We start from the raw sequence: 12,508 nt of genomic DNA, 5'->3' as shown, positions 1-12,508 counted from the left end.
TCAAAAACAAACAAACCAAAGACGCGATCCCGGACCTTTTTGAAAAGTGGAGAGAAGGTGATTTGAACGCCGCGAAGGCAACTAGGCGTTCTGGTTGGTGAAGTTTCAATTTAGCGCAGGTTTACATAGGTTTACATAGGTTATTGGATCTAAATCTCAATGGGGTTTGGCTTTACTTTTCTTTATTTGACTATTTAATTCTTTAATTAGTTATGTTGTTGTTATAGTATTATCTAGTGTTGCCTGATATATATATCTTACAACAATAACCGGGAATATACGGAAACAGAATTTATATAGCCTGTAAAATCATAATCTTCATTATAAATTAGGTATCAAATCATTATTTAACAAATTATTTCCTGGCTAATAAACCGGAATCCCGAAATAAAACCAAAAAGAAAAGCAAAAGAAGACAAGAAATGCTTTTATACCTGCGCAGGTGTACTTGACCCACTAGCCCTCAGTTTCTCCTCCAAGAGCAACCTCTGACAGAAGGGACTTCTCTCCCGAATCCAAGGACCCCAACGCATCAAAGCAAAAGGAATCGGAATGCAAGCCAGACTAATAAACCCAAGGAGGGAAGTAGCCCACGAAACCCCGAAGGATTCATAGAGCGGTTCAGCGGCCAGTGGGAAAAGTGCTCCAGCAATACTCCGCACAATAACGGAAGCTGCCAGTGCACTAGCAGAGTAGATTTTGTATGCGTCGGTTACATAGGTAAGAAGCGAAATGAAGATGGTCTGGAATCCGAACCCGAAAATAAACCCTGACATCACGGGCGCTGCCCAATGCATCGTGGGCTTTGCTGTCCAGGCGAGCCAGAACATGCTTATTGTTAGACAGGGTCCCGCGATACAGGACATGGGGAGTCGGTGGTACTCTGGGCTAGAGGTCCACACTTTGTTGAGCTTTTTGGCTTTTTCGTAGATCATGTCGTAGTAGAGGGCGACGAACCCAGAAGATGCAGCGCCGACACCAACTGTAATCTGTTAGTTGTGTCTGGGGATATAGAGGAAAAGAGAACGGACTTGGGATGTATGTGAGGGAGGTTTGTTCGACGGTGAAATCATAGACACCTGTCAATGTATTGTTAGTATTGTACACGGATCCATGGCAATTCCAGGAGTATTACCTCCAAAAATGATGGGATAAGCCTGGAAATAGAAGAAGACTAGACTATATGCGATGGCTATATAGAAGGATGTTGAGGTGATGATAGGCTCAAAGAAGAGCATCGTGATGGGACGAGTGATAATCTCCATCGGGGTGAATCTCGAGTCCAGGTTGAGCTCCTGACGCGAGAAGTATCGATTGGACCCCGAATCCTTTCTCAATTTGACAGCTTGTCGCTTCAAGAGTGCCGGGCCAAACGTTTCTATTTTGATTTGAGATTAGTTGATGCCACGATTTGCCGGGGCCAAGTGATAATCATACCAGACGTGAAGAGCAGAGCCAACCAGGTGATACCAGTCAGAATCAGGTCGATCCTAAAAGTCCATCTCCAACCATACTTGACCGAGCATCCAGAGATAATCGGGCCTAGAATAGGACCAAAACTGCAAGCCTAGAATGCATATATCAGTGCTATTCAAACATTCCACCCGTAGAAGTAGGTGATCACAACATACCGACATATACATCGCCATCGCACGACCACGACTTCGCAGATCGAAAAACAGGTCTGCATAAATACCACCAACAACAGTCTGGGGTGCAGCCCCCATAAACCCACAAATAGTTCGAAAGACGAGAAGAGAAGACCAATTTGGCGCGAAGGCACAACCAAGTGTAGCGAGAACAAAAACAGTGAAAGACCAGATGAGAACGGGTTTCCGACCAATAGTTTCACTCAGTGGACTAAATAACAGGGGTCCAACAACATAACCAATGAGAAAGACGGCAGTTGGTAAGACCTTTTGCTGGTCTCCGGACTCGTGGAAGTCCTGCATAATAGCGGGCACTGCATTGCTAGGAAGTGCGGATGATATACCGCTATTGAGGACAATGAATAACCCCACAACCGCATTGTAGAACTTTTTCTTCTATTTGGTTTCAATCTTGTTAGTGAATATTTCTTCATAATACATATAGACCTACGTACAAAGGCCCAGTTTGGGGGGCTTTTTGGTGAGTTCTCTTGAAACTCGACAAGTAGTTCATCTTGAGACAATTCAACTATTCGGTAATCGCCATTTGACCTTGGATTATTCTCCGTCGAAGCAAGGGACCTCTTGTCAGAACTATCATTCTTGTCTAAATGTATGATGTTAGAGCAGACCGTGAAATATCGGTACAGGTTGATCGTACCTGAAGAAAGGATGGCGGCTATCTGAGCCGTTAAAGATTGTTTCGTTTCCGCCATATTGCACCATCTAATGTGGGGTAACTGTTCTAAAAGGGAAGAAGATTGGAAGTATGCTTTTATTTTGATTCTCAAAAGCTCCGGTAGATGAGGACCGAAGCTCTATATAAGTCATATAGAAATAATTCCATTCCCATTACAACCAGCGGAACCCATAGTGAAAACCCTGACAATTCTTTGACTCACTATGCCTAGAACCTGTTTAGTTTTGCGTAATACCTCTATTTACCACGTTGGAGTAGGGAACAAGCCAATAGGAGACTGGTATACTTCGATTATTTTTGCACGGGAATCCGGGGCCGGTACGGGACCGGGGTTTAGGGCAATCCACTCGCGGCGCCGGGCAGGATCCGGACATGGATGGTTGCTCGCGACGCACAAATTGATTGCTATAACTGCCTTGTGAGTGGATATCTAGACCGATGTGACTAAAACACATGTGAATAAAGAAGCATACTGCGATGTGCGTTGCGGCCCAATTTGTTGTTCGTTGAAATAAGTATCAGGATTGATCTACGAGGCTAGAGCTTGGTCCTTACGCGATTTACTCAGTTTGAACAGTGGCATTGGAGTGATATAATACTTCAATAAAAGGTATATTGGGTATGTTAATATTACTGTGGCATCGACGGCATCATAGGTAGGAAATCGAAGATATCGTTCTGCCCCTCCTCAAATAGACCGAAAGAATCTGCAATAGAGTTCGATACAGTCCAGTTGGGTGCTTCCATCGTGCCGGATAGCCGAGATACCGGCGCTCTGGCCACTGCAGATGTGTCACTACTTGGCATTGAGACCATATTTGAATCTTTATCGGCCTGGATGGTCGGGCCAGTTCTGGAGCGGAGATCGTCGAGGGGACCCACCCCTGATGGAGGCGGGCCGTTGATCATGGGGTTGTTCGATCCCTCAAATGCTGGGCCCTCATTTTGACCAGGCATGATGGGTACATCTGCACTATGACTGCTCTGCGGACGCTGGCTGGCAATCAAAGCGCGTGCATAGTTCACGAAGATGGAGACAGTCCGATGGATGTCGGGATATGGGGGCTGTTTGAGGAAATCACAGATCTTCTCTGCTCTTTCAAGTAGAAGACTTTGATTGATCAGATTCGGACGCCATCTCGCGATACGAAGAGCGAATGTTGCTATGGCTGTATTAGCAAATTGTATGTAGCTGATTGAGGAAATGATCAACTTACTGACAAAAGCGATTGTGAGAGCTGGATACGTTGGCGCCCAAGGCAATTGACAGCGATAGGATGGTTCATTGATCAAAAAGCCTAATTGCTCCATGATGTTCGTCACAAGGGACTGCCACAAGTTCATCACATTCTGGTCGAGCGTTTCGGAGCCTGAATCCGTGTACGTTGGTTGTAATTTTTGAATCCTTGCCAGCGAGGCACAGAAAACAAAAATCCTAGCATAGTGAAGCATAAGCTTGAGGCTACTGCGTTGAAAGGCCCCTATGTGGAAACTGTTGTCTTCGAGTTTTGTTCAAGTCAGAATTCATCCGGATTGTGGGTGCATTCAAAGCAAGGAAAGGCCTACTTTCATGGATCTCGTCCCACGTCGTCCACCAGTTTTGCAATCTTGTCATAATGGCCGGTAGTTCTGTAGACACAATATCACCAATATTTGAAGTGTTATCAATAATCACACGAGAATTCCCTGCCACGTGTTAGCCATTTGACAGACAAATTGCATCTGCAGCTTTGTTCGCATTACCTCGAAGTTGATGAAGCTCAATAATACACACAGTGCGCATATCACAGGGCAGGGAGAGTGGATAGTCAAGGAATTTGCGCAGCTTTACCACATCGACCTCGGCAATGCGTGATTTGCGTCCCGTGCCAGAGGCGACGTCCAACTCCAATATGAAGGTGATTAACCAGGTTCTTGTCTTCCATACTAGTTCACGTTCAGCCATAGAAGCCGAGAGCGAACTCCGGGGTACGTTTTCTTGGGACAACAGAGTGTCCAAAGATTTCTCTAATCCAGAATCCAAAGCGGTGCGAAGAATGAGAGCAATAGAGAACCATGTCTTTTCGGAGTACGCAGCTAGGAGAATCATTCCTTGGACTGTTTCTAGTTTGGTGGGCCGCTCGAAGAAGCTGTCTTCGGCCAAACGTTGTGCCTCATCTTGTAGCACACGCTGCATATGCGTGTCTCCGCGCAAATCCGTCACTGCACGACTAGCCAGATAGATAATCACCGTAAAGCAAAACAAGGACCTTGAACGGACAGAGTCGAATGTGTCTCTGATCGGATCAAAAATAGGGAGAAAGTTCTTCGACCCACCCGTAAACCTGTAGCAGAGGAGTTAGATTTGATTGAGTAGTTTCGTTTAGTTGTTAGTGCCATACCTCTCATACATGACACGAGCAAGCTCCTCACTAACGATTCCTCTAGCGATGACATCTCCTCTGGGATCGCCCTTAGCTGAGTTTTCCATAAATATCTTGCTCTGTTAGATGTATGCCCGATTCCGTAAGTGGTCTGACTGTGACTCACATCATTAGTGCCTAACAGGTTCACCGACATAGAGTGTACCGCTGACGCAGGTGCGATCATTTCATTAGGGCTGAGCTGCTGAGAGTCCGGTCCATTCGCCTCAGACGTATAAGACCGTTGGAGGCTACTTAATCCAGTAGAATCGGGCAAAGAATCAATCGGAGTGTCAAAGCCACCATCTTGCACGGTGGCAGGTGAGAACCCCTGATCTCTTGAGGCCGGAGTGTGATATCCAGTCCTAGGATCCAGCGGTGAAGCAGTGTTTTGATTTCTGTGACAGTATATTAGCTCGCGGCCTTAATATGCAAGATCGATATTTCAGTTGTCACCTTGCGGGGGTGGTTGTTTTCCGCCGACGATCGCTGCGAAGCGATCGTCGGCCATCATCGATCGGATCCAAAATGCAGTCCCGGCCTGTAGAGCGACAGCGGAAGCAAGGGACTTGGCTACGGGCATCACAACGCATCTTTTGCCTTCTGCACCATCGACATGCTTTAAAGAAGCGTATCGGGACATTTTCAGCCCGGTAGACAATTTCCGACCCTCTTTCACTCATGATAGCCGTTTCTTCTTGAGATTCTAACAACACCACGCCGGATAACTAAGCCCACTAGTAACAGAAGCAAAGATCTGCCGAAGTGTATCGATCGAAGACTGTGGCTTAGTCCTAATGCATGTACTGCCTGTTGGGGATATGTTTGCCGGTTAACAGAAAATCCGGTCACGTGTCCGGTTAACTGTTCTATTTTAGGAAGGTCAACAACAACGCTTCGTGTTGCAGATGGAAGAAGAAATTATTCCATTTTTTTTTCCCAGAACTGCAGCTCATTAATTTGCACGTCATTTCAAAACACAAAAGAAGGTCTTCCCCACCTCAAGAAGAGACTGATGGATCCCTGAGTACTGGGAGTTCACAAGGCCTTTTATGGCGCACAGCCACTCCCAGAAATACGGTCCGTCATTCGCATTCATGGGAGATACATATGACGAGGAGCTGGAAACCGAGAGGCAATTTTGGTACGACACACCGTTTGGGGTTTGACGCACCATCGGAGTGTATAGATACATCAGAATGTCTGGTTTTACATGGAGCAGTCCTCTGTGCGGTTTACACTGTTTACTGCCTTCGTATACATCTAAAAAGAAACATGAATAAATACATTGAAGTGTTCCGACATATAACATCCCTAATATCATGCTAAACCAAACGAACCGGGTCTATATTCTTATATCATCAAGGACAGAGGCCGGATAATCGGCCAAATATTCTTGCCCTGGGATATTGGGTCAAAAATGTAGTATCAAAGTTGCAATATCAATCCTCCATTACGCAACCAATGCCAAAAGCATTTTCGAGTGAGAACTACCCCCCCCTGTATCTACTGTCGTACGCCTTTTGATATTCCAGACTCGACAGCCTTGATCTGAAGTGCCAAAAACTTGGAGTAGATCCGACACAAGGCGAGGTTTCCGCCGAAGTACCAGAAGCCCGGATGACCACTGGGACGCCACATCTGAACGGTTTAATTAGCATGTATTTAGGGAAGATCACAGGTGACAGTCTAGAGATGAGTAAATAGCGGCTTACAGCTTGAACCTCTCCTTCTGCATCCAGGTCCCAAACGTCAGAACACCGATCCGCAACCTTGTCGCCCAAGACCTTCCTTACTGTCGTGCGCATATTATCGTATCCAGTGGCAAGGACAACAACATCCGCTGACAGGGAATCACCATTGGCCAAAAGCAGCTCGCGATTTCCAAAGCCATTGATACCACCCGGGTTGTGATTGATCTTGATCTTGCCATCGATGATAAGCTGGCTACACCCGACGTCGATATAATAACCCCCGCCACGGGTAAAATATGCGCGACTGATACCAGCCCCATCTGGCCCGAAATCAAGTTCGAAGCCAGCCCGACGGAGTCCGTCTAGGGTCTCCTTTTCGGCGTCGGCAATTTTCTTCGTCGTGTGCACACTCAATGCGAGTTGAACAGGCCAGGGGAGACTCTCGCAGGCGATATCACATTCTTCAGTCGGTGGACTACAGTGTTGTTAATATGACGTGAATCTGGGAGATGTGAGTATAAGAAAACGTACCCGCCATCCTCGTGCATTCCACTGTGCATCATAAAGACACCTTTGTCGGCAGTTATAACATATGTCCCGCTGCGCTGCAGCATAGTGACATCTGCGCCGTTCTCATAATAGTTCTGTGCGATATCATGACCGCTATTACCAGTCCCGACGACGACAACTTTCTTACCACGCACATCACTTTCCGACGCATCGCGGTGCTGGCTGCCATGGTACACCTTGCCCTGGAAAGATTCTTGTCCGGGGAAGGAGGGAATCTTCGCTTCACCTGAGTGTCCTGTGCACCATACAAGATGACGAGGCCGGATTTTGCGTTGAGACCCATCGCCGCGAGCGAGGACAACCGTCCACTGGTCTGCACCTTCGTCGTACTCTGCTGAGACGACTGACGTCTGCATCCAGATATTCAACTCCATAATGCTGGCGTATGCTTCAAACCAGTCACCTAGCTTGTCTTTCGGTGTAAACTGTGGCCAGTTCTGTGGGAAGGGCAGATAAGCCATGTGTGTGAATTCGGCTGGATCGTGCGTGACAAGTGTCTGCATCGCGATAAATCAGCATCTCTCTCCATCAATTAAATCAAGTTCCTTATTTACCCGGTACCGATTACGCCAGTTGTCTCCAATGCGCTCACTCTTGTCGACAATCAAGCACGACACCCTGAGGCTCTGCAAACGCGCACCCATGTTCAATCCAGCCTGTCCTATTGTCCGTTAGCATTCAATTATAGATAGTCATCTTCACAGAGAAATTCCTTACCAGCCCCAACAACCAAGGTAGTAGGCTCCTCGTCCAAAAATACTTTCTGTCGATTCCTACGCTCAATCCAGGTGCCCCCAGCCAGACCACCAGGCATCGACTCTGTCGTCCCCTCAGCCCGACGCTTCCCGAGTGGCTCCTGAGCCGAGTTGAGTTGCTGCAACGACGTGTACATGGCGTAAGCCTTCCAAATTCCATCCTCCGCCTGAGTCAGACGCAACATGCCCGTTCCAGTTCCAACGGCAGTCTCGAAGAAGAACATGGAAGACATCCAGCTCAATCCGTCAACGACCCGCTCCAGGCGTGGCTGAAATTTACCCTTATCTTGGAGTCGGAACTTGGTCAGTTGTGCACTAGCCTGTTGTTTGCTCAGGAAGCTTTGAATCTCGGCGGCTGAGTGTACGGTGCGCATGTCCCAGTCCAGCGCCAGCATGTCGCGCCACCAGGATTCAGCGTGGAATAGCTCCTTGATGTTCAAGTTCTCTGAACGGGAGAGCTGGACTTCGAGACCCGAGAGCCATTGCTGGACGATGCTTTTCGGGTCGGAGGGTACGTCGGAGGGTGTCTTGGGCAGTTGGATAATGTGTGGATTTCCACCGGTTAATGTTGTTGCCATCCTGAGGGTGGCTCACTGGATTTGCTTAGTTGCCAACTTGAACAGGCGTTATAAGGGTATGTTTTGAGCAGCGACACCGAGATATACTTTCTGCTTCAATTGTAGACCATTGTATGAACCCTTATTGACAGTTCTTATATCCTCTGTCTTCCCCCTATTGCCATTTTGCCGGGTAAGCCCATCTCAGGCAACTGAGCCGAGTTCCACGGTGTGCCTCCGAGCGAGGGGCATCTGGGAAACGTGGAGTACAATGCAATGTTCATGTGGAGTTTAACGTCAGTCATCCCGGCCTCCTCCCCGAGATTATGGGGAGATCGGAATGATATCCCCCGAGCTGACCCTTTCGAGGCAGGTTTGCCGAGCAGATCGGCCCTAACAGGAAACACTGGCGATCGGTTCTAGAAATTTGCCAAATTTGGAATCTGCAGGCTCGGCACATTTACTCTTTTGTAAATATATTTTGGAACCCTTCATGTTTCATGCTTCAATTGGAAGAAGCACCTATATAGTCCTATTCTCTACCATTCTGACTCAATTCTGTTATTCGAATTCTCATTGAACTTTGATTGAATTGATAGAGTTAAATACCCTATCATCTATAAGTGATAAGAGTGCTTCGGTTTAAAACTTGCTTGCTAGATAGAATATCTAGGAATAGTTCTGCTTTAAGGAAGCCTCGAGTATCTCGTAGAGCATGACTATTACCTTTCCTATCGGCGCCATTATATATACGAACTACACTATAGATATATATCCGGAGGTAAGCTGAGGGCGAGACTCCTAGTATATTGGTACTCTTTGTTGATATTAGTTTTACATATATCCCACTCTCAGCCAATGTCGCACATTTTCAAATTTATATTTACTCCGAGGTTACTTATAGTAAACGACGGAGTAAATGATACAAAATCACCCGCATTTCGTTCATACATGCCCTACCACAGAGCGCTCAACAGAGGATCTATCTTATCCTCACCTCCCTTCTTTTCACTCGGGGCTTTAGTCACCGCTCCTCAAACCTGAAAATGGATGATCCAAACCAGGACTCTTCGAAATACACTTGCAACAGTGCCAGCTGTTTGGGAAATTACAGTACCATTTATGTGGGCTTGACTGTCGGTGCCGTGCTTGATTCAGCAATTTTGCGGGGGAAACTCACCGAGTTGGTTGGATTATGGCCAATACTTGGCGGTGATTTGATCAAAGATGTGAGTTCATTTTAACGCTACTACGGCTTGCTTATATTCCTTCTAGACAAAACCATGGTCCTTTACTTGTGGTTCTACTGTCGATTACGCCAGTAGGGATATTGACCAGTCACTGGCTACCTATCTTCCAATTCGTCACGAGCAAAATAGTCATAAGCCAAAAATCTTGGAAAGCCCGGAAATATCCGCAGTTGATGAGAAATTCATATTCGACGTCCCTCCCAATCTCACAAACAGTTTCCGTCTTCGTGTTACTCTCCTACAAGATGCTACCTTGCTCTGCTTTGGAATCACGCACTATATCTCTGACGGCAATGATTGCTGGGTAGTGGTTAAAGCATTCTGTGACCTACTATCTAATAAGCCAATTCCTTTGTTTGCTCTTCCACCTGACGCCGGAAATATTCGCATGTCTGACCTGATGAAAGTCAAAAATGAGTGCACTGAAACCGAATCCAATTTCCACTACCAGACGCATGCGCAGAATTTCGAAAGTGGGATATTTAAGCTGGCAGTGACTGTGTGGCGTATGCTGCTGACGCTCCTTGCTGTGAAGTTTGGATTCCTTGAGGAGCTTACGACCAAGTTTATCTACATTCCAGGCACATGGGTCGACGAATTACGAAGCAAATCACAGGGGGAGTCGAAAGACTGTTCCCCCAACATTCAACTCACACGAAACGATGTTATCGCTGCATGGTATCTGAAATCCGTCTATTCCCATCAACCTACAGCTACGTTTGATCCAGTGGACTATATTGGGATTATCAATTTCCGTCGCTTTCTTCAGCCCCCAAAGGCCGGAACATACTACATTCGCTGTAGTGTTGGTGCCCTCCGGTGTAAATTCTCTGTACAACAGCTGAAAGAACAGTCAGTTGCTGAAATTGCTCGGAATATACGCCTCACAACACAGCAATATACATCTACCGGATCTGTCCACCAGAGTCTTCGGTTCTCGGAAGATCATACATCCAAGACCCTCAAACTAGCTGTGCGTGGCACTGGAAAACTAAGGTTTGCTGTGGTATCCCACTGGACAACATTCGATTATACGGGTCTGGATTTCTCTGGCGTCAGTCGGAATGGTCGAAAAGCGTCAGTCATATTTGTCAATCCTATGATTGTAGACGCATGGAACCTCAAGATGATAGCACCTGTTGCTGTTGTCACGAAGAATGGGTCTGGAGGCTACTGGATTCGCGCTGCGAATACATCCACTGGCTGGGCTCGGTTCAGCGAATCTAACAATGTGGAAAGTCCATTCCGTACACAATGATTGGAGTTTGGCCTTCTCGGTTCACTTTCATAGTTCAACTATCCAAATGCTCACAATGCTCCAAATGAGAAGTCTGTTAGTGATGCATTATATTGCAACCTCGTTCAACAGCCCAGCCGGGCTAGCTCAATCGGTAGAGCGTAAGACTCTTAATCTTAAGGCTGCGGGTTCGACCCCCGCGTTCGGCTATTCCTAAAAACCAAACCTGAGATTTTCTTTTTTCTTTTTTCATTTCATCTTAAGATGAAATACAGACATCGACAGTTTTCTAGTTCGATCTTAGGGCGTTGGTCTATAAAAATATCTACATACACACTTCAGATTTCTGGTTAGAACATAATTAACATTTGTTGTTAGTCTATTTCAATAAATACCATTGAGCAGCTCTTGGATCACCAAAATATAAATATAAAAGAAAAGAGAAAGATATAGCACACAGACAGTAAATATCTACCCATACGTACTACTAGAGACATGAAATAATCTCTACTCACCAGGGAACCAAGGCTCAACCCCAAGTTTAATGATATAAACCCCATGAACAATCGACTCGGGTGACACATCAAGCATCCACCTCCAGAGATCCTCTAGGGCATCTTGATCACGCTTCTTCTCCTTGTGATTAACAGCAAAGAGCTTATACGTATCAAGGCTGTTAGGCGCCTGAATCCACATTATACGGACTGGCGAAGGGGGAACATCTAACGTGCGCGAAGTATTTCCTTGGATTTCAAAACTCGTAGCAAACTGTCTCCACTGTGGACGCCACAACTCAAATGTATCTTTCCAATCCGGATCAATACCACTATCTGCAAGAAGAGCGCACATGCTCCAGACCAAGTGGCTTGCACCCACATACTTCTCGAGGTAGCCGACAAGACCGGGCTGAACCCCGTTTTCGCGGTGCAGCTGGAAACGGAACTGGTTAAGGCTGGTTCCAGGTGCAGCATCCGGGGATATACAAAGGAGATTGCCAGGTGGGGAGCCAGTTCGCTGCAATTGACGGAAAATATCATCCTCGGGCTCGAAGGCTTCTGCTGCCTCGAGTGGGAAGCGTTGAGCCTGCTTTTGACCCTTTTCATGCTTCCGAGGCCCCATAATTGCAAGCTCGTCTGGATCTACTTCGTTATTGAGAATTTTTAGGCAGTATGAGAAGAGAGCTGGCGTCCTGGTTAGTCAAAAGTGAACGTTGATGAGATATAATATTCGAGGTGATTAGGACGGTTTATATATCCATCAGGGACTATTCACTTTGACATGTTGAGTGTCTATACTGTATTTGATCTCAAAGATGCTCTTTGTCGTCTTTGTATCTATCAGAAAAAAGCAAACTTGCATCCCAAGCGCACAATGCCTTTGCTTTGTATGCAAGGCATGTTCCTCTTTGTTTGGACCAATAAAGTATACCAAGTCTTATGAGATAACACAAAGAGACTCTTTTTATCTCGCTAGCTTCGTTTATAGCTGGTGGTGAAGTTGTCAAAACAGAGAGGGTGCTCCTGCTGGCTCTAATAGGGATTGGGTCTGGGACCATAGAAATCCTCAGGTTTTCTGCTTTAACCGACTCAAAGTACATTTAGTTCCTGAGGAATTACAAAACAAGGTCACAAAAATTAGACTAGAAGGGGAAGTCATGCTAGAAATTCACACATTAGGCGCATCTGACCGTGTGG

General features: G+C 46.3%; 4 protein-coding genes across 4 annotated transcripts; 1 reads left to right on the top strand and 3 right to left on the bottom strand.

The window, feature by feature from the left end:
- Positions 1–428: 428 nt before the first annotated feature.
- On the bottom strand, positions 429–5,394 carry N7516_001164 (MFS multidrug transporter; the record flags this gene model as incomplete). The annotated part of the gene is made up of 14 exons (XM_057213886.1): positions 429–982; positions 1,032–1,079; positions 1,136–1,378; positions 1,438–1,567; positions 1,632–2,045; positions 2,105–2,256; positions 2,311–2,375; positions 2,984–3,512; positions 3,567–3,830; positions 3,916–4,035; positions 4,093–4,673; positions 4,731–4,825; positions 4,879–5,174; positions 5,208–5,394. The coding sequence occupies 14 exons, from the start codon at positions 5,392–5,394 to the stop codon at positions 429–431; spliced, it is 3,678 nt and encodes a 1,225-aa protein (XP_057075769.1).
- An 863-nt stretch (positions 5,395–6,257) lies between these two features.
- N7516_001163 (putative flavin-binding monooxygenase) lies at positions 6,258–8,348 on the bottom strand (the record flags this gene model as incomplete). Its single annotated transcript, XM_057213885.1, has 5 exons — positions 6,258–6,392; positions 6,467–6,920; positions 6,977–7,512; positions 7,570–7,676; positions 7,733–8,348. The coding sequence occupies 5 exons, from the start codon at positions 8,346–8,348 to the stop codon at positions 6,258–6,260; spliced, it is 1,848 nt and encodes a 615-aa protein (XP_057075768.1).
- A 1,025-nt stretch (positions 8,349–9,373) lies between these two features.
- N7516_001162 (uncharacterized protein) lies at positions 9,374–11,031 on the top strand (the record flags this gene model as incomplete). The annotated part of the gene is made up of 3 exons (XM_057213884.1): positions 9,374–9,556; positions 9,603–10,824; positions 10,916–11,031. 3 exons carry the CDS (start codon positions 9,374–9,376, stop codon positions 11,029–11,031), a joined length of 1,521 nt encoding a protein of 506 aa, XP_057075767.1.
- A 290-nt stretch (positions 11,032–11,321) lies between these two features.
- N7516_001161 (uncharacterized protein) lies at positions 11,322–11,933 on the bottom strand (the record flags this gene model as incomplete). The annotated part of the gene is made up of 1 exon (XM_057213883.1): positions 11,322–11,933. One exon carries the CDS (start codon positions 11,931–11,933, stop codon positions 11,322–11,324), a length of 612 nt encoding a protein of 203 aa, XP_057075766.1.
- Between the last annotated feature and the right edge of the window lie 575 nt (positions 11,934–12,508).

The sequence above is a fragment of the Penicillium verrucosum genome, assembly GCF_028828655.1.
Source record: "Penicillium verrucosum strain IBT 35672 chromosome Unknown utg000001l_segment0_segment0, whole genome shotgun sequence".
Lineage (NCBI taxonomy): Eukaryota > Fungi > Ascomycota > Eurotiomycetes > Eurotiales > Aspergillaceae > Penicillium > Penicillium verrucosum.
This window is presented reverse-complemented; position numbering and strand designations above follow the sequence as displayed.